Genomic DNA, 21,495 nt, shown 5'->3' on the forward strand with positions numbered 1-21,495 from the left:
GTAGCTCAGTAGCACCCAGGACTGGAGCAACTGAAATGCATTCTCCACCTGTGTTTCGACTACCTCTCATCATTTCCTGAGATGAGAAATGTCCTGCCCACTATCCTTCCCACCCCTACCACTGTGGTATTCTGCCATCCACCGAACCTACACAATATACAAGTCCATACCTACACAGCTCCTGCTCCCAATCCTTTACCTCATGGCTCATACCCCTATAATAGACCAAGATGCAAGACCTGTCCCATACATCCTCCCACCACCTACTCCAGTCCGGTCACAAACATCACCTATCCCATCAAAGGCAGGGCTACCAGTCCCCGTCACCCTCCTCGCCTCATTGTCCTCACCCATCCAGTCCCTTCCCTATTCCCCATTCCAGCACTACACAGCCCTCATTCCACCATTGCACCCAGTCTCTTTTTACTTCTCTCCTTTTCTGCTGCCCCCTCCCCACCTCTCCATCTCTCCTCTCCCTCCCATCTAGCCTTCTGACTGCACATAACTGCCCACCCTTTCTCCACCTCATCTCTGTGGGCTCCCAGCAGCACTGCACTGTCCGCCACCCCTACCCTACTATTCTTTCCCCTCCCCATCCCTGCCCCAGCCTCCTCCTTACCCCACCAATTGCCACTCCCATCATGCACTGGAGCTGTTGCTTGCAGTGCAGCTTCAATTGCCTGTGATTGCAGTCATGTGTGTGGGTGAAACTGTGTGCTTAGAATTAAGTTATCTACTGATACATGAAGCTTTCTGGCTTGCATGTGTAATTTGTATAGATATTTAATTTTCTACATTTATTTAATAGTAATTTCTGTGTTAATAATTCTAGAGGACTTCAAATAACATTATGTGAAACAGGCAAGAAAGACTAAAGTAGTTGTGTTGATGAGCAACTGCTCTCCCAGTTTATGCAATGAGTTTAAAAATATTGTGACAAGAAAAATAGTAGTACATAACAACAATAATTGTGTAATGTATGTGCTTGAAGTATTTGAATATTATGAGGAATGTGTATAAAGAAGTGATGGTTGGGTGTAGAGAAATTGATCTGAGTAGAGTAATGTGTCATGTGATAAAACTCAGGATGCAGCATGCAAGGCAGAGAGTGTAGTCTTTTTGTAGCAGGTACCATGTGGGTAAGGTGGGCTAAACAGCCTGCACACCACATGTGTTTGAATTCAAAGATAGGAACATTACTGTAGCTTATAATGTCAGTTAATAGTTAGTTTCCAGTATCTCATTTTGCGAGTTGAGAATTCCTATTGTGAACGTAGTGCAGCTTACAGTGGCTGCAATAAATGAACTGTTTATTTGATTGCAACTGCTCTGTGTTAACTATTACAGATTCTGTCTGCACCATTGTGTGAAGTATGTGGAGGACCATCATTCTTAGCAATTTTCTGTGAATATAGCAACAGTATAATTCAGACACAGTCCAAACATTTATTAATACTGTAAGGGATCATAGCTTTAATTGTCTATTTCATTGCTTATTTGCTCACATCTTATATATCAGTATTTCACTGTCTCAACTCTCGGACCATCTTAATATTGTTATTTGCTTATGTAAGGGCATAGTCAATGGCGTGCAACAAAACACCTGTGCAGACAATCCAGTTAACAGGCCATGTACTCGCCCCCCTGCTGGATTGATAGCAGTAGAGTTATTGCTAGCCGAAAGGTAAAGATGTAGCCTGTACGTTCTGTTAATGGCTGTGCCACTAGCATTGTGAAGTGGATGTCAGAAATGTCTAGAGTGTGTAGCTAAACCAAACAGTGCTGTTACACGAGAACTAATTTTAATATTCTTAATTTAATGATCTTAATTTTTGTACTAAGTAAACCATTAAATTGCTATTAATTATGCTCATTAAGCTGCATACTAACTTAAAATATTTTATTTTTTTATTGTAAATATACATAATTATATATATTCATGAATAATTGTGAGATTGATGCAGTATGTGCAGTCACGATTGGTGAACAATTAAGACTTGCTAATAAAGCTTTAATAAAGGTAATATGTTACTATGTGGAATGCAGTGACTATTGAAATTAGTAGTTTTGCTTTATTCGTTCACAAATATATAATTTTAGCAGTTTATGATTTATTTGTTAATTTTTCCCTGTATGTACAACAGTTATTCTTCTCATGACTTTTGATCCATTCTTTGAGTTCCTTGCTCCTTTGCCTGTCTATTTTCTCCATTTGACGTATTTTTGCTGCAATCTGCTGCTGAACAATTGGCCAGTAGTGCTTCTCTTTACCAAGTGCCCTCATCTCTTCTAAAAAGTTAAAGATGTCTTCAATGTCTGCAACCACTGAAATGTAAATGAATCAATAAAATTATCTTGTGAAATATTTTAACCACATATAGTGTATACTGTTTTCTTTCCAGTTTAGAACTTATTGTCTAAAATTTTTAAATAAGTGATAGATACGAATCTGATCTCTTGTCTTTTATCAACTTGATTGATTAACTGTGTGCTTTCAGGTATTAAGACATGTTATAGGTCAATTTCAATGGTGTCTAAAACTTTACTGTACTAATCCCACACTTTAATTTGATACCTGTGTGGAGTATGTTGGGAGTGAAAGGTTGTAGTTGGCTCATTGTGGAATGGCTACTGAGACAAGACCATTCAGCTTACAACCAATAGAACAAAGAAATGAGTAATGGGTTAATGTGATGCAGAAATGATGTGAAAGTATCACTTAAAGTCTGATGATCAAAACTGGAATCTTAATGCAATAAAATAACTATTTCTTATGAAACAGTATTATGAGAAGGAAAGTTGCTATTAAGAATATAGCGGAAATGCTGAGTCACAGATAGGCACAACAAAAAGATTTTCACACTTACAACTTTCCAATGGCCTTCATCAACAATAATCAAACAATGGGAAATCCAGGATGGAATGTAACAATACCAGAGAAGGAAAGTTGCTACGCTGTTGCTGAGTCGCAGTAGGCACAATAAAGAGATTCACACACTCATAGCTTTTGGCCATTAAGGCCTTTGTCAGCAGTAGACACACATACACACACGCACACACACATTCATGCAAACACAACTTGCACACACGTCCACAGTCTCAGAGGCAGTGTAGTTTCAGCTCTCTGAGACTGCAGACGTGTGAGCAAGATGAATTTTGCGTGAATGTGTGTGTGCACGCGCGTGTCTGTATGTGTGTCTGCTGCTGATAAAGGCCTTAATGGCCAAAAGCTATGAGTGTGTGAATCTTTTTATTGTGCCTATCACGACTTCGTCAACAATAGACCCATATAAGCACACACTTACGCAAACGCAATGCACACACACGACTGCAGTCTCAGGCAACTGAAGCCACAGTGCAAGCAGCAGCACCAGTGCATGATGGGAGTGGCGATTGGGTGGGGGAAAGGAGGAGGCTGGGGCAGGGAGGGGGAGGGATAGTATGGTGGACAGTGAAATGCTGCTGCAGGTTGGGCAGCGGGCAGGGGAGAGGTGGGGAGAAAGGGGGGGGGGGGGAGTAGTGGAAAAGAAGGGAAATGGAGAGAAATAAATAAAAAATGAAATAAATAAAAAAAGACTGGGTATGGTGGTGAAATGATGGCTGTGTAGTGCTGGAATGGAAGCAGGGAAGGGACTGGATGGGTGAGGACAGCGACTAATGAAGGTTGAGACCAGGAGGGTTACAGGAACATAGGGTGTATTGCTGGGAAAGTTACCACCTACATAATTCAGAAAAGCTAGTATTGGTGGGAAGGATCCATATGATGCAGGCTGTGAAGCAGTCATTGAAATGAAGTTTATGATGTTTGGCAGTGTGTTCAGCTACAGGGTGGTCCACTTGTTTCTTGGCCACAGTTTGTCAGTGGCCATTCATGCGGACAGACAGCTTGTAGGTTGTCATGCCTACACAGAATACAGCACAGTGGTTGCAACTTAGCTTGTAGACCACATGACTGGTTTCACAGGTAGTAGCCCTGTCTTTGATGGGATATGTGATGTTAGTGACCAGACTGTAGAAGGTGGTGGTGGGAGGCTGTATGGAAAGGTCTTGCATCTGGGTCTATTACAGGGGTATGAGCTGTGCGGTAACGGATTGGGAGCAGGGGTTTTGTGAGGATGGACAAGTATATTGTGTAGGTTCGGTGAACGGCAGAATATCACTGTGGAAGGGGTGGGAAGGATAATGGGCAGGACATTTCTCATTTCAGGGCGTGACTAGAGGTAATCAAAACCCTGGCGGGGAATGTAATTCAATTGCTCCAGTCATGGGTAGTACTGAGTTACAAGGGGAATGCTCCTCTGTGGTCGAACGGTGGAGCTTTGGGAGGTGGTAGGAGACTGGAAAGATAAGGCATGGGGAATTTGTTCAAGTTGGGAGGATAATTACAGTCAGTGAAGGCTTCAGTGAGACCCTCGGTATATTTCGAGAGGGACTGCTCATCACTGCAGAAGTGATGACCGTGGGTGGCTAGGCTGTTTGGAAGGGACTTCTTGGTACGGAATGGGTGGCAGCTGTCGAAGTGGGGGTTTTGCTGGTGGTTAATAGGTTTGATATGGATGGGGTACTGATGAAGCCTTCTTCAAGGTGGAGGTCAACGTCTAAGAAGGTGGCTTGTTGGGTTGAGTAGAACCAGGTGAAGCAAATGGGGGAGAAGTTGGTGAGGTTCTGGAGGAATGTGGAAAGGGTGTCCTCATCTTCAATTCAGATAGCAAAGATGTCATCAATGAATATGAAACAGGTGAGGGGTTTAGGATTCTGGGTGTTTTGGAAGTATTTTCTAGAGGGCCCATGAATAGGTTGGCATAGAATGGTGCAATGCAGGTGGCCATAGCCGTACCCCAATTTGTTTGTAGGTAATGCCTTCAAAGGAGAAGTAATTGCAGGTGAGGATATTATTGATCATGGCAATTAGGAAGGAGGTTCGTGGTTTGGAATAGGTAGTGTCAATAGCGGTAAGGCCATGGGGATTAGGAATGTTAGTGTACAGGGAGGTGGCATCAATATTAACGAGCAGGGCTCTGTGTGGCAAAGGGACAGGAACTGTGGAGAGTCAGTGGAGGAAATGGTGGGTATCTCTTATTTATGAGGATAGTTTCTGGGTACTAGGTTGAAGATGTTGGTTTGCGAGAGAAGAGATTCTCTCAGTTGGAGCACAGTAACTGGCCGCAGTGGGGTGTCCTGGGTGGTTAGGTTTATGGACTTTAGGAAGCATGCAGAAGGTAGGAGTACAAGGAGTGGTAGGGGGTGAGTAAAGAGATGGACCCCGAGGAGAGGTTCTGGGATGGGCCTAAGGATTTGAGTAGTGACTGGAGATCCTGCTGAATTACTGGACTGGTGTGACTGTGGCAAAGTTTGTAGGTGGAAGTATCTGACGGCTTGCGGAGTCCTTCCATGAGGTAATCCATGTGGTCTAGAACAACAGTGGTGGAGTCATTGTCCGCAGGTAGGATTATAATGTCATGACAAGTTTTTAGATGGTGGAATGCAGTTCTTTCTGTGGATGTAAGGTTAATCTGCATATTGAGAGATTTGGGGACTGATGGTAAGGCAAGGTTTGAGGTGAAGAAACTCAGGAAAGTTAACAGGAGGTGGTTTGGGGGCAGTGGGGGTGGATCACAGTTGGATGGAGGAGTGTGAACTGAGTTGGGCAAGGTTCAATATTGGTCTTTGGTTGAGTCTGATTGGTAGGGTTGGTGGGGAAAAAGTTTTTCCACTGTAGGGACTGGGAGGAGGAGAGAAGATCTTTAACAAGTCCTGCATGAGCTTTTTGTTGTGCCTATCAGCGACTCAGCATCTCCGCCATATGGTGAGCAGCAACTTCCTTCTTTTAGTATTGTTACATTCCATCATGGATTTTCCATTGTTTTATTTCTTATGAAAACTATAAACAATTAATTCACTAAAGTAAAAAAAATTGAAAATTAGGAATTGTTTCATATTGTCCAAAGCTGTGTTATACAGCTAAGGTTAGTAAGTAGCATAAACATTTCAGAGTGATGCAAGGTTAGTCAACTTTCACCAGTAAGAAAGAGTCAAGTAAAAGTGTGTGATTAGTACAGACATAAGCAAACCATTAATAAGATACAAAGTTGGAACAAATTTAGGAAGTAGGTTAGAAATTTCACAAGAGGTTAAAAGTCATACTTCATTAATATCTTTGCACTCTAAAATGGAGCACTTGTGGACTATGGTGTGACCTGTTGACCGAATATGAAGCAAAATTATTTAAATGTGATGTACAGAAATCTGTAAATATGAACACCACTTACTGGTTAGCTCTTTCACAGGAGAATGAATGTATGAATTGCCATACCTGGATGAGTATTTAACTGGCCTCTACTCTTTCAGTGACTGGAACTATAATAACCCAGCCTGAGCCTGTTCTAGTTCATAATATTTTATCATTTGTTGTATTAAAGCTGAGGTGATCAGCTGACTGTTCAGTAACCTTTCAGTTGTTAAGGGGAAAATTTGTAAAATACAACAGGTTAGTGCATATTGCCTGTGGGAGAAATGCATTTACTCCATAACCTATAGTTGCTCCGAGGTAAGCAGATCACTTACATAAAAAATTAGTAATCAGTGGGGATTCTGTTATGAGAGATGCTAGTGTGAATATACACTCCTGGAAATGGAAAAAAGAACACATTGACACTGGTGTGTCAGACCCACCATACTTGCTCCGGACACTGCGAGAGGGCTGTACAAGCAATGATCACACGCACGGCACAGCGGACACACCAGGAACCGGGGTGTTGGCCATCGAATGGCGCTAGCTGCGCAGCATTTGTGCACCGCCACCGTCAGTGTCAGCCAGTTTGCCATGGCATACGGAGCTCCATCGCAGTCTTTAACACTGGTAGCATGCCGCGACAGCGTGGACGTGAACCGTATGTGCAGTTGACGGACTTTGAGCGAGGGCGTATAGTGGGCATGCGGGAGGCCGGGTGGACGTACCACCGAATTGCTCAACACGTGGGGCATGAGGTCTCCACAATACATCGATGTTGTCGCCAGTGGTCGGCAGAAGGTGCACGTGCCTGTCGACCGGGGACCAGACTGCAGCGACGCACGGATGCACGCCAAGACTGTAGGATCCTACGCAGTGCCGTAGGGGACCGCACCGCCACTTACCAGCAAATTAGGGACACTGTTGCTCCTGGGGTATCGGCGAGGACCATTTGCAACCGTCTCCATGAAGCTGGGCTACGGTCCCGCACACCGTTAGGCCGTCTTATGCTCACGCCCCAATATCGTGCAGCCCGCCTCCAGTGGTGTCGCGAAAGGCGTGAATGGAGGGACGAATGGAGACGTGTCGTCTTCAGCGATGAGAGTCGCTTCTGCCTTGGTGCCAATGATGGTCGTATGCGTGTTTGGTGCCGTGCAGGTGAGCGCCACAATCAGGACTGCATACGACCGAGGCACACAGGGCCAACACCCGGCATCATGGTGTGGGGAGCGATCTCCTACACTGGCCGTACACCTCTGGTGATCGCCGAGGGGACACTGAATAGTGCACGGTACATCCAAACCGTCATCGAACCCATCGTTCTACCATTCCTAGACCGGCAAGGGAACTTGCTGTTCCAACAGGACAATGCACGTCCGCATGTATCCCGTGCCACCCAACGTGCTCTAGAAGGTGTAAGTCAACTACCCTGGCCAGCAAGATCTCCGGATCTGTCCCCCATTGAGCATGTTTGGGACTGGATGAAGCGTCGTCTCACGCGGTCTGCACGTCCAGTACAAACGCTGGTCCAATTGAGGCGCCAGGTGGAAATGGCATGGCAAGCCGTTCCACAGGACTACATCCAGCATCTCTACGATCGTCTCCATGGGAGAATAGCAGCCAGCATTGCTGCGAAAGGTGGATATACACTGTACTAGTGCCGACATTGTGCATGCTCTGTTGCCTGTGTCTATGTGCCTGTGGTTCTGTCAGTGTGATCATGTGATGTATCTGACCCCAGGAACGTGTCAATAAAGTTTCCCCTTCCTGGGACAATGAATTCACGGTGTTCTTATTTCAATTTCCAGGAGTGTATATACATGGTTCTGATTCTAATAACTGTCTATTGTTAGTTGGCATTTGTAAAATAGATTGGAACTGAATTATTTGATGAGCCTAGAAAGAGATAAAGAAACCATTGGTACTAGTTTCTGCAAGAATATACTGAATTGTTGAAAGGTAATTCTACCAGTCTTAATTATTTCCAGAAGTTTAATACACGGAAAGTGAATTTGAGCCAATCTTCTATATAGGAACTTGGGACATTTGGTTTGTAATGTTTGCTGGTGAATCTGCAAGCATGATCAAGGAGATCTGGGATGTTTTCTCCTGCAATTAAGAGAGATCTGCTTCATGGCTGTGCATCATACACTGAAGTGCCAAAGAAACTGGCATGCCTATTAAAATAGAGAGATATGTAAAATTGCAAAATATGGCATTGAGGTTGGCAATGCCTATGTAAGACAATAAGTGTCCGGTGCAGTAGTTAGATCATTTACTTCTGCTACAGTGACAGGTTATCAAGATTTAAGTGAGTTTGAATGAGACGTTATAGTTGGTGGTGCATGAGCGATGGGACACAGCATCTCTGAGGTAACTATGAAGTGGCGATTTTCCCATATGACCATTCAATGAGTGTACTGTGAATATCAGGAAACTGGTAAAACATCAAATCTCCGATCACTGCTATGGCTGGAAAAAGATCCTGCAAGAATGGGACCAACAATGATTGAAGAGAATTATTCAACATGACAGAAGGGCAATCCTTCCCCAAATTGCTGCAGATTTCAGTGATGGGCCATCAATAAGTGTTAGCATGCGAACCATTCAAAGAAACCTCATCAATATCGGCTTTTGGAGCCAAAGGCCCACTCGTTTACACTTGATGACTGCAAGACACAAAGCTTTACACCTTGCCTGTGCCTGTCAACACTGAAATTAGACTGTTGATGACTGTAAACATGTTGCCTGGTCAGACGAGTCTCGTTTTAAATTGTATCAAGTGTATGGATGTGTACAGTTATGGAGACAACTTAATGAATCCATGGACCCTGCATGTCAGCAAGGTACTGTTCATGCTGGTGGAGGCTCTGTAATGGTATGGGCATGTGCAGTAGGACTGATACAGGACCCCTGAAATGTCTAGATATGACACTGGCAGGTGACATGGCTGTAACCATCCTGCCTGATCACTTGCATCCATTCATGTCCACTGTGTATACTGATGGACTTGGGCAATTCCAGCACGACAATGCAATGCCCCAAACATCCAGAACTGCTACAAAGTAGCTCCGGAAACACTCTTCTGAGTTTAAACACTTCCCCTGGCCACCAAACTACCCAGACGTGAACATTATTGAGCATATTTGGGATGACTTGCATGTGCTTTTCAGAAGAGATCTCCACCCCCTCGTACTCTTACAGATTTATGGATGCCCTGCAGGATTCATGGAGTCAGTTCCCTCCAGCACTACGTGAGACATTAGTTGAGTCCATCTCACATAGTGTTGTGGCACTTCTGTGTGCTTGCAAGGCCCCTACACAATATTAGGCAGGTGTACCAGTTTCTTTGGCTCTTCAGTGTATCACCAAATGTAAACTGAATAGCACTGAACCAGTATCAGAGGATTCTATGTAAGTTCCTGTTTATGAACAGTAAATTCACAAATGATCAGAGATCATTGGCAGCTGCTTCAGCACTAAGAGATCGAGTTTCTGTAACTTGAATTTTACTATTATTGGCAGATCATAATTTCATTTCAGTAATTATACCACACACATAACAATTAATGCTTATATTCTGTGAAACTTTGACAGTGTAATATAGAACCATTAGGCCTTGCTACATTAGTCTAAACTTTACATAATTACAGAGAATAATTTCACTTAGTCGTAATATCAATTTTTATCAGTGTAAAAATAGTAGCCACAAGGCATTACAATAACACATCCTTAATAATTCAAAGTTTAATTACATCAGCTAATCATTAAGTGTATATTTTTAATGTATCCGGACATGTCCTCCATTTTACCTTTTTGTCTGTGGTCCGGGCGGATTTTTACATTCTCCACCTTTTTCACAAAGTTGACTGTAATAAAATTATGTTTGCAATTATTCGTGTTCTATTACAATTTTCTTAAATACCTTATTTACAGATGGCAACAGGATCATTGATTTCATCATTTCTTCTTTACTGATCATGGATCGATCCATAAGCGAGTGCAAATATTGATTATTTAAAATCTCTGTTCTATATTTTTGGTTCCAGACTCACTTTGTGCTAGCTTGGCATTACAGGTCTCATGTCATGTACTCAGCACTCATGTGCAAGTGTCATTTGTTGTTCACTGTAACTGAGTGGGTTTATACAATACCTGGCATTGCGAAAATTCATAATTACTTTTCTATTTACAATGTTATAAAGCAACAGCATGTTAAAACTAGGTAACTGTCCCTTCTCCCAGCCACTGAAAGGCTACTGAAAGTGTATCTTGCTCTGAAATCTTACTTTCTGTCTGAAAGCAAGCCACCATATCTTTTGTTTCAGATTTTTGCGAATGGGTTAAATGAAGCCTACTTATGGCATTTGCATTCATTGATGTCTGTGTTCAATTTAAATATTCTGCACACAGAAAATGAGGGCAATTCTGTGCCTGAAGTGATTGAAATTTTAGATTATGTATGTAATGCACTTGAGAACTGATTAAATGAAAAATTCATCTGCCTGAAGATTAAACAGAAGCAGGAAATTGAAATAGAAGAAGGCTTTTATAAAGAATTTAGACTTTCTATGGTGGAAGCGTATGTTACTTTATCATCCTTGCCATGAACATTTAGAATGATGGCTCTCTATGTCTGATTACTCTTCCCATTTCAAATGGATGTCTCTTAAAATAGATGTTAACTACAGTGATGTTGAAGAAAACCTTTTTTTGTAAGATAAATATAAAGCTTTTGAAATTAAATATGTAAACTATTTTGACCAGTTCTGTAATTTTAGACCATTTATGAAACAAAATAGTGATGATCGTGAATTTAATGGATTATCTTGTAGTAAAAAAAGGGCCAAGTATTTTGTGAAAGTAAGTCTCTTCATTGTTATGCAGAACGAGTAATTTCGGTCATTACAACACAGTGGACTGATGACAGGAATAGGTTGAACCTTGATTCTGTTAAAGGTATTTTGATGGCCTAATATAATTTAAAAGAATTTTCCTGTGTATCTTTTTTCAATTATCTGCCAAGCAAGCCTAGGAACATCTGTTATGCCTATTAATTAATTCATGTATTATGTTTTAATATACATGTGTTCTCTTTTTTTCTCTCTTTGCTTTTCTTTCTAAAGCTGTTTACCCACTTTTTTATTATCATCTGCCTCCAGTCACACTATGAATTTCAAGCTGATCAAATTAGGCATTAAGGCACAAGAGAAGAAAACTAGCTCATTGCCTACACCAATCTGTTCTGTGTAGAGACTTTTTCAGAGAATAGAACTAGGTTTCAATTTCTCCTTTCAGCATTTAGTTGGAAAAGTGTTATTTGTAGATATAGTTCATAGATATTAGTGATTTGGAAAGTGACTTCTGTGAGGTTTTTAAGGATTGTATGTTAGTGAATTTTCTCAGTGATTTAGGTAATAAGTTAGGGTTTTGGGTAATCCCAGAGTACTAAGGTAAAGATCAAGAGAATTTTGTTGAGTTATGGTAAAAACCAGATTACACTATAAAATGCATAGGGAACAAGAAGCCAATGGTTAGAGGAAGGGTCAGGAACCCAGCTCAGATCAAGCAGTAGATATAAGCCAGGGAGATGGCAAATAACTCTCTGATGGAGCTATTAAAGCCGATGAAACTCTTTACACCAACAGTAACTAATTTAGCTGCCAAGCAGTAAAATATTTCGACTACTGTAACAAATTTAGCTACTGAGCAGTCGAATATTTCGACTACATGAACAAAAGTAGCTACCGAGCAGTCAAATATTTTGACTACAGTAATGAATTTAGCCACTGAGTAGGCAAATATGTTAGCCACAGTAAACAATGTAGCTACAGAGAACTCAAAAATTGCAGATACAGTGGTGAAATTATCAACTACTGTGGATAATTTATGGGTCGAACAAATAGAGTTATCCACCAAAGTGAAGAATTTGTCAGAAAAGATATATGAGCTACCCACTAAGGAAGACTTAACCAAGTTGTTAGGTAAAGTTAGTAATCTGTCTAATGAACAAACAGGTATGAAGAAGAAGGTAATGAATCAAAGCATGCTCAAGAACAGTATCCAATACAGATAACCTGGATGAATCGGGAATTAGAAACTATACATGGAAGACAACAGGCAGTGGAGACAGAAGTGCAGAATCTTTTCACATTGGTAAAGGAGATAGCTTCAACATGCATGCGAAGTGCTTATAGACAAGAGTTCCAAACACTAAAACAGTAATTCAATGAACAGTTCAATGACTGGCCATCAGAGAAGGGGCAATAAGTTTTGCTGTGTGTTAATAGAGGTATTAAAAAGCAGTGGAAAACATAGCAAATGAAAGCTTAACATTACCTAGTAAAAGAAATTGAAAACTTAAGGAACTGGGAGATCAAATAGGGATGGAATTTGACAAATGGAAAAAGGAAGTAACACAAAATGTACAACCAAGTATGCAAGGTTTAGAGGAGATGTGAGTGGCAATTAGAGAAGGTAGGAATGAGAACAACATAGACTGAAGACCACAAGTCCCAAGTCATGGGTCTTTATGTGTGTATTTTGTTTTGGAGCAATACCCTTGTAGGTGCTCGAAAATACATACTTGTGGAAGTGTGTCGCCATCTCTTGATTATACAAAATCGATCATGGACGAAAAGATGTTAAAGCATAGCCAGTTTCAACTTTTTTTTTTTTTTTTTTTTCAAGGAAAAGGATACTTAACCCAGTTTTATTTATAAGGAGATATAAGGGGTATCCCCATGAGTATGGTCAGAAAGACAAAGGATTGAGTACGCAGCAAGATATATCCAAGAAGACACTAGTTTATGGGTGACAGACATGATAGATAAGTATCGAACATATGAAGAATTTGGGAAGGCATTCTTAAATCATTATTGGTCACAAGGAATTCAAGAGAGATTGAAAAAGGAGACTTTTAATCCTGAATCATTCTCAAACAGTCGAAAATCCTGGATGGAATGTAACAATATTATGAAAAGGAAAGTTGTCACTCACCATTAGCGGAGGTGCTGAGTCACAGATAGGCACAACAAAAAGACTGTTCCACCATGTGTCACACACTCACACAAATGCAACTCACACACATGTGACTGCAGTCTAAGGCAACTGTAACCACACTTCAAGCAGCAGCACCCACTTACTCATTCTCATATAGAAATAGAAACATAAGAAGGTATTTTGAGAAAGACTGGAACAAAGCTCGGTATTGGGATGAACTAATAGATTACTGAAGTATTCTAAAGGTCCTGAAGGCCAAGCTACTGATGGAATTAAGGGAGGAGATAGTTCTTGGGTCTGATAAAAATTTGGAAGATTCTTTTGTTGGCTGTGGATTTTCTTGTTTTGTTGCAAGAAGACCAGAGAGGGAGGATGAACAACAAAAAATTTTACACGCAGGAGAATGCACAAGTCAATTATACTCACAGAAATAATGGAAGGGAGATAAATAACTATAGTAGAACAAACAATAATAATGGCTATATTAATGGTCAGAGCAATAGTTCCAGAGTGACAACAAAAGTTTCAGATCAAGCAGGAACAAACAGGAATGATACAACAATGAAGTATAATACAGTATATAACATTAACAACAACCAGACACAGGGTAACTAAAATTTGCCAGAGCCAAGACCAAAAATTAACTGTCTAAGTGTGGGGAGAATGACCACCTAAAATATATGAAATGGAAGATGACAGTGGCCCAAACAGGCATAGAAGTTTAAACTAAATGTGACCTGCTCATGCCTTGGAGGTTTGGTTGATGAAGAGGTAATGAGGGGCGAGCAACACGCAAATTGTTTTAGGTACAAAAATGGCATGAGTATCATAGAAGAATTAACCCATGTGAGCAAGTTTCTCATACAGTACCAGTTTCAGCTATATGGGCAGAAATCTAGACCATAAACATCCAGATACAAATTATGTAAGAAGCAAAAGTGGGAAATGCAACGATTTTGTGCGCATTCCTGGTGACACACAAATTAGTTGAAGGCTGTATCATTATATTGGATACAATGAGAGAAAAAGACTTCACAAATGGTAAAGACAGTTTTTGCAATAATGAAAAATTAGCCCAAGTTGATCTTATTCGGGAGGAATGAAGCCATGGAAAGTACCATCAAGGGTGTGGAATTGAACTTATCAGAAAGGAGAAGCATCAAAAGTGTCCAGAAGAAGGGAAGGAAAAGAAAATACTGGAGATATCTGAACAGGTTGAAGAGAAGGCCAAAGAAACTGATAGGATAGAGGTGGAACAAAGTAACCAGCTGTCCAGGAGAAATATAGTCTACTTTTTTGAAGAAAGACCTGGGATAATCCATGAATTTACATAGTTCTTATTGCTGCCCTTTATTAGTTATACCCAAACAAGGAGGGAAAGTAAGTTTTGTATTGAACACAGGGGTTATAAACACAATCATTGTGCCAGTGAGGACCCACCCAGAAAAAATCAACCAACTAATACAGAAGTACCATGGGTCCAAGTACTTCACAAATATAGAGCTGTGTGCCTCATATTGGTAAATTAAATCAGATCTTCAATTGAGGAAATATACAATCTTTACATATGCCAAAAGAAGTTATACTGGTAAGTTACATTAGATCTTCAATTGAGGAGATATACAATCTTTATATATGTCACAGGAAGTTACCAAATTATGGCACTACCCTTTGGCCTTCAATATAAGTGCAGGTGTATTTGTAATGGCATTAGAAGCAGTTTTTTGGCCAGAGCTGAGAAGTCATCTAACACTGACTGTGCAGAGCCATTAATCAGTCTACTGAGGAAGAGTGTATCTTGGCAGTGGACAACTGAGTGTCAGAATGCCTTGTGGGCAATTAAATATGCCTTAGTAAGTGCAAAATTATTACTCTACCTGAGTATGAAACTCTAATTTCACCTGATGACTTGTAAGTGTACTGTCATATTGCTGGTTTAGTTGTAGAGTATCTTTGCGGGCAGAAGCATCTGTAGAGTCGAGCGCGGGACACGGAACTGTTATGTTGTGTAGTGTGTAGCTCTGCATGTGAGAGGCATTGTTAGCATGGAAGTTGAAGTGTTGCTACAAGTGTTATTACAGCAAAGTGATAAAATTAGTAAATGATTCAGAGGAAAGTGCGTCAAGAAGTAATTTAAAAATGAAGAGTGCTGCTGATAAAGTATATGTGTATCTTCTCATTGCGTGTCATACCGTACAGTATCAGTCATCCGTGCTGTGTTCGGTCTCCCAGAATGAACTAATGTGAATCAGTAGAAATTAGTTACCATAAAAGAGTGCAATCAAGTACCAGTGATTTGTAACGAGTGTGAGAACGTGTGTTTGGTCATCGCGTTTGCGCATTACCAACAATCAACTGCGCCGCGATGGTTATGCGCGTGCTCGTACAAGTGAGAACTGAGAACTGAAAAACTAACTTTATGAACAGTGTGAAAATAACATTACTAGTGTCAAGGATGACTGGTACCAAATATCTGTGTATGTGTGACGAACATAAGAACTTCAGTGCGATCATTCGGCTTCCGCATCATCAACAATCACCCGCGTCGTGTCAGTTATGCGTATGCTCGTCCGAATGATATTGTGGACTGTTAATCATACATTAATTGGGATAACACTTCTGAATTAGAATGTAAACAGTGCAACCTGCGATTTTCCTTTAATTGTCTCAGAATATAGTTGTTCATACCAGACGTCGAACAGTGTTGTGTTTTAATGTTGAGTGGCTCCCCTAAACCTGCTAACATAATTCAATAGATAATTTCAGGCAAACCAGCAGCAGTGTGGGGCAGAACAGTATGACCGCCACAGGATTACCAGGTATGTGGAGTGGACAGCGCGCTCGGTTCAGAAATGACAAACAGTTTAAAGGTACCACCCCACCCATTTGTACTCCCAGGCGTGTTGCAGACTGACTCCTCAAATGTGGGATTAGGAGCTTGTCTGTTTCAAATGAAGGCAGTTGAGGGCCAGCCAACCTTCTGCCTGATAGTCTTTGTAAGTAGGGTGCTGTTGAGTTGTGAAAGGGCATTTAAAACTATAGAACTGGAAACATTAGTTGTTGTTTGTACCCTCAAGAAGTTCCACTATTATTCATATGGATTACAGACAGCAGTATACTGTGACCACCAATCTCTTAGTTTCTTCCAGTTGTGCAAGTTACTTACACCAAGATTATTAAGGTGGACACTGGTATTCCAGGGATACAGGTTTCAAATACAATATATAAAGAGAAAGAAGAACCAATTCATAGATGCCCTATCTAGACTTCCTGGATGGTCCAAACAAGAAGAACAGTCAGATGAGAAACAGGGAGAATTCCCAGTACCATTGATGAGGGAACAAACAGCATGGATTTACTTTTTAGAGCCACATCAAGCTATGTCATTGGTACAGATGAAAGATCTGCTCCGACATGAAATACGACAGATGTTAGAACAGCTTGAGTATTCAAACCTAACCAGTATTTTTGGGTAGTAAATGAAATATTATTCTACCAACAAAGTACTGGAAGCAATAATTGATGTGTTTGCATTCCAGAGAGCCAAGAAAATAAGTTTGTACAATATATACACCAGGTGTTGGGCCATTTTGAGTGATTAAGTGTGTGAATAAACTACAGACATACTGTTATTCCCACAAATTTAGATGGGAGGTATAGACAGTAATCAGACCATGTGTAATATGTACGAAAAGTAAACTAAATAATAAAGGTAGCATCAGATTACTCCAATCAGTTTTGCCATAGAATCTGTTAGCTTTTGTATCCATTGATGTCTGTGGGTCATTACCAAGTATGAGATGTGGGTGCAGATTTAACGTTAGTTTCCTAGATGTATTCACAAAATATGTAAAATTGTATCCATTGAAAACAGCCACAATAAGACCATTCTTGGAAGGTTCCTGTAGGAGTATATACCTGGAAGAAAACAGACATCCATTGACACAGATCCTGGCATGTGTCACCCAGCTTCTCTGTGATAACATCATTGGTCAACAGAATATTGTAACAACTGTAATATGAACTAAGAACTTCAGTGAAGTGTGGTATCTCAATGACCTAAGTTTTGTGTAAATTGTGACATCTCAAAATGATTGAAAATAATCAATAATTCATAAATGACAAAGGGAAACCAGATGGGGTGACCCAAGTTTTCCATGGTTTTCCTGGGCACACCAATCGCAAACTATAAAATGTGTTTGAAAGAGAAAATGGCACAGAAGTTGCATGTGTAACTTAGGTAAAATGCTACTGTTACTTAAAGCATCATAAGAAAATCAATTACATTCAGTTATTATCAGGCAAAGTTGTGATTTACATCCAGTGGATTTTCTACACCACTATAGAGATAGTTTTGTGTTGAACATGAGTGATGACCAAAAGATTAAATTTGTTAAAAGATGTCTTGAAAGCAAAGCTCCGTCATGGGTAAATCTAAACTTAAGTCAGTGGGAAACATACCAAAGTTTCGAAAAAAGTTTTTTAAATAAATTTTGGTCAGAAGCTGAACAATGGAGAATTAAAAGTGAATTTCTGATTGGTCCAAATGATAGGAATAGGGACGGCACCCTGAAAGAGTTCTGTAACAGTCAATTTAAGAAATTAGCACACCTTGACAGGCCATTTGAAGGAACGACATTAATTGATGCACTAAAAAGGAGATTGGCAGAAAGGTTGCAGTGGGATTTTGTACACGGACCAGATGATTATCTAAAACAATTTTTATTATTTGTAGACAGACTGGATAGAGCAGCAGAAAAAAACATGTACTACAACAATAGTAATGATAGAGATCATAATTGTAATAACTACAGAAACAGAGATAGTGGTAACTTCAATCAGGCTCAAAATGGTAATCTAGACAGAAATTTTGAATGTCAGGAGAATAGGAACAATGGGGATAACCATGGGCAATTTAATAGAAGAAATAATCATAGAAGTGGCCATTCGGGAATGGTGGTCTGTCTCAATGAAGGTCAACAGTTTTGGGGCAAGGAAATACAATTAGAACAGGACCCCCAATTTACACCTACAATTAGACAATATAAACAGTATTAATAATGTGGCACAGCTTTCTCATTTATGTTTTGGTCAAAAATTTTGGAATACTATGTTTAATTATAATGATGTAGATTCTAATCACAAACCAGAATGTGAGAGTAATTAGAATTTTGAGGTAGTATGTACTAATGATTTCTTCTCTTGGTCAGAAAACAGTGTGACTGATGTATGTGAAACAGGTAATAGCTGTATTGGATCTGAATTAGGTGGTATATTTGATATAGATGTGAATGAGAGCTGTGAAATGGCTGAGGTTGGTAAGTCTGAGACTGATAGCTTACTCCAAATGAAAGTAGGTGAGGAGTGTGACTTTGATGGCTATAAGACATGTTGGTAAAGATGTTATTGATGAAGTTATTTCGGAAGAATATTATGATGATGATGATGATGATGAGGAGGAGGAGGAGGAGATGATGATGATGATGATGATGAGGAGGAGGAGGAGGAGGAGGAGATCAGGTTTTTGTGCCGTCTAAGAATAATGAAGTTTCAGAGCTGTTTGCAAATACAGGTAAGATAAGTGGTTCAAATGGTTCTGAGCACTATGGGACTTAACTTCTGAGGTCATCAGTCACCTAGAACTTAGAATTACTTAAACCTAACTAACCTAAGGACATCACACACATCCATGCCAGAGGCAGGATTCAAACCTGCAAACGTAACAGTCACGCAGTTCCAGACTCTAGTGCCTAGAACCGGTCGGCCACCCCGGCTGGCTAAGGTAAGTGATGTTTGTGATGATGTAAGTAAGAATCAGGGAATACCAGTCCAATAAAAGCAGTTTTTCATTAATGTCGTGCAGAATAATGATCCAGACAGTGAAGGTGAGTTTTCTATAAACCTAGAGAAGTAAAGGCGAAAACTGTTTGAAATCTCCAGAATGAGATTTTCACTCTGCAGCGGAGTGTGCGCTGATATGAAACTTCCTGGCAGATTAAAACTGTGTGCCCGACCGAGACTCGAACTCGAGACCTTTGCCTTTCGCGGGCAAGTGCCCTACCATCTGAGCTACCGAAGCACGACTCACGCCCGGTACTCACAGCTTTACTTCTGCCAGTATCTCGTCTCCTACCTTCCAAACTTTACAGAAGCTCACCTGCGAACCTTGCAGTTCTAGCACTCCTGAAAGAAAGGATATAGTGGAGACATGGCGTAGCCACAGCCTGGGGGATGTTTCCAGAATGAGATTTTCACTCTGCAGTGGAGTGTATGCTGATATGAAACTTTCTGGCAGATTAAAACTGTGTGCCCGATCGAGACTCGAACACGGGACCTTTGCCTTTCGCGGGCAAGTGCTCTACCATCGGAGCTACCGAAGCACGACTCACGCCCGGTACTCATAGCTTTACTTGTGCCAGTATCTCGTCTCTTACCTTCCAAACTTTACAGAAGCTCTCCTGCGAACCTTGCAGAACTAGCACTCCTGAAAGAAACGATTTAGTGGAGACATGGCTTAGCCACAGCCTGGGGGATGTTTCCAGAATGAGATGAGGTAGCTCAGATGGTAGAGCACTTGCCTGCGAAAGGCAAAGGTCCCGAATTCGAGTCTCGGTCGGGCACACAGTTTTAATGTGCCAGGAAGTTTCATATCAGCACACACTCCGCTGCAGAGTGTAAATCTCATTCTGGAAAGATCCCCCAGGCTGTGGCTAAGCCATGTCTCCACTATATCCTTTCTTTCAGGAGTGCTAGTTCTGCAAGGTTCGCAGGAGAGCTTGTGTAAAGTTTGGAAGTTAGGAGACGAGATACTGGCAGAAGTAAAGCTGTGAGTACCGGGAGTGAGTCGTGCTTCGGTAGCTCAGATGGTAGAGCACTTGCCCGCGAAAGGCAAAGGTCACAAGTTCGAGGCTCAGTGGGGCACACAGTTTTAATCTGCCAGGAAGTTTCATGTTTGAAATCTGTTTGGAACCAAATTGAAGATAACGTAGATAAATGTGCAGTCTGGAATAAGTTAGCTGTGGGTAGTCAAAATTTGTACCCCACTTGGTGAAATGAAGTGAAAGAAGATCTAAATAGGAAATGTAATTTTGACAGTAATATATTTCGTGTTCCTTCTGTAATAAGTGATTTTAGTTGTGCTATGGGACCCATTCAGTGTGTTCCATCTGTACCTGATAACATAAGTAACCAAAGTAATGCTGTGATACCAGTAAAGTCAATAAAATACTCCAAGAGCAGTGTGGATGTAGCACTTGGTGAAATTGAAAGTGATCTTTTACATGAAGTGTCTAAGAGTAGAGATGATAATTAAGATTTTGGGCATCCTTACATTAACATTAAGGTTGATTAGTGGGAAGGGGACTGCTTGAATGATACAGGTAGTCTGATTTTTAGTGTATCTGAACAAATTAGAGATAAGGTAAAATATATTAGAATTTTGTGTAAATGCCCATAATAGGTGTAAAGATAAGAGGAGCCACTGGTAAGCAAAGCAACTATGTAAAATGCCAAGTAAAGCCAACATTTAGTATAGAGGACAAGATATATGAACATGAATGTGTAATGATACCTAGTCTAGAAGAAAATATTCACTATTGTTGTAGATATTTAGGACTAAATAATTGTGTTTTATTTGCAATGAATTTAGTATGTAAGATCACGTAGTTTTAAAGTTCTGTCTCAGTTACTGACCAAGGGAGATGATGAGAAACAAGGGGGATAGGAGGAAGCAGAGACATGATGGTAAAGGTAGATTTGAAGTAGGAGATCTTGTGTTGGTGAAAGCCAAAGAGAAATCTAAAGTGTTGATAGACATGATCCATAAATATCTGATTTTTGTTTTCTTTATTCTTTTCCCATTGCCATGAATGTAGTATGTAAGACCATATTGTTTTTAAAGTTCTGTCTTATCCAGTGACTGAGTTTGAATCCATTTGTAGATTCATAATACTATAGAACTGTGTACATATAGAGTTGTGTTTTGTTTGTCTGGATTTTAGTATGTAAGATGAGGTGAACTTTGAATTTCTGTCTTATCTTTCAACTGAGTTAAAATTTGTGGTACAGTATATAATATAATTAGGTCCTGTATTAGATTTGTGCTCTAGAATTTTTATATATGTATATATGTTGGTAAGTTACTGAATATTAAAAACAAAGATTCCAAGACTTACCAAGCGGGAAAGCGCCGGCAGACAGGCACAATGAACAAAACACACAAACACACACACAGAATTACTAGCTTTCGCAACCGATGGTTGCTT

General features: G+C 40.4%; 1 protein-coding gene across 1 annotated transcript in view; it reads right to left on the bottom strand.

The window, feature by feature from the left end:
• Positions 1-1,973: 1,973 nt before the first annotated feature.
• LOC126334631 (UPF0193 protein EVG1) overlaps positions 1,974-21,495 on the bottom strand; it is a 113,913-nt gene continuing 94,391 nt past the window's right edge. The window contains exon 4 of the mRNA XM_049997066.1: positions 1,974-2,325. Within this exon, the coding sequence (XP_049853023.1) occupies positions 2,105-2,325 (221 nt within the window). The 3' untranslated portion in view covers positions 1,974-2,104. The remainder of the gene's footprint in view (positions 2,326-21,495) is intronic.

Source organism: Schistocerca gregaria, chromosome 2, assembly GCF_023897955.1.
Source record: "Schistocerca gregaria isolate iqSchGreg1 chromosome 2, iqSchGreg1.2, whole genome shotgun sequence".
Taxonomy (NCBI): Eukaryota; Metazoa; Arthropoda; class Insecta; order Orthoptera; family Acrididae; genus Schistocerca; species Schistocerca gregaria.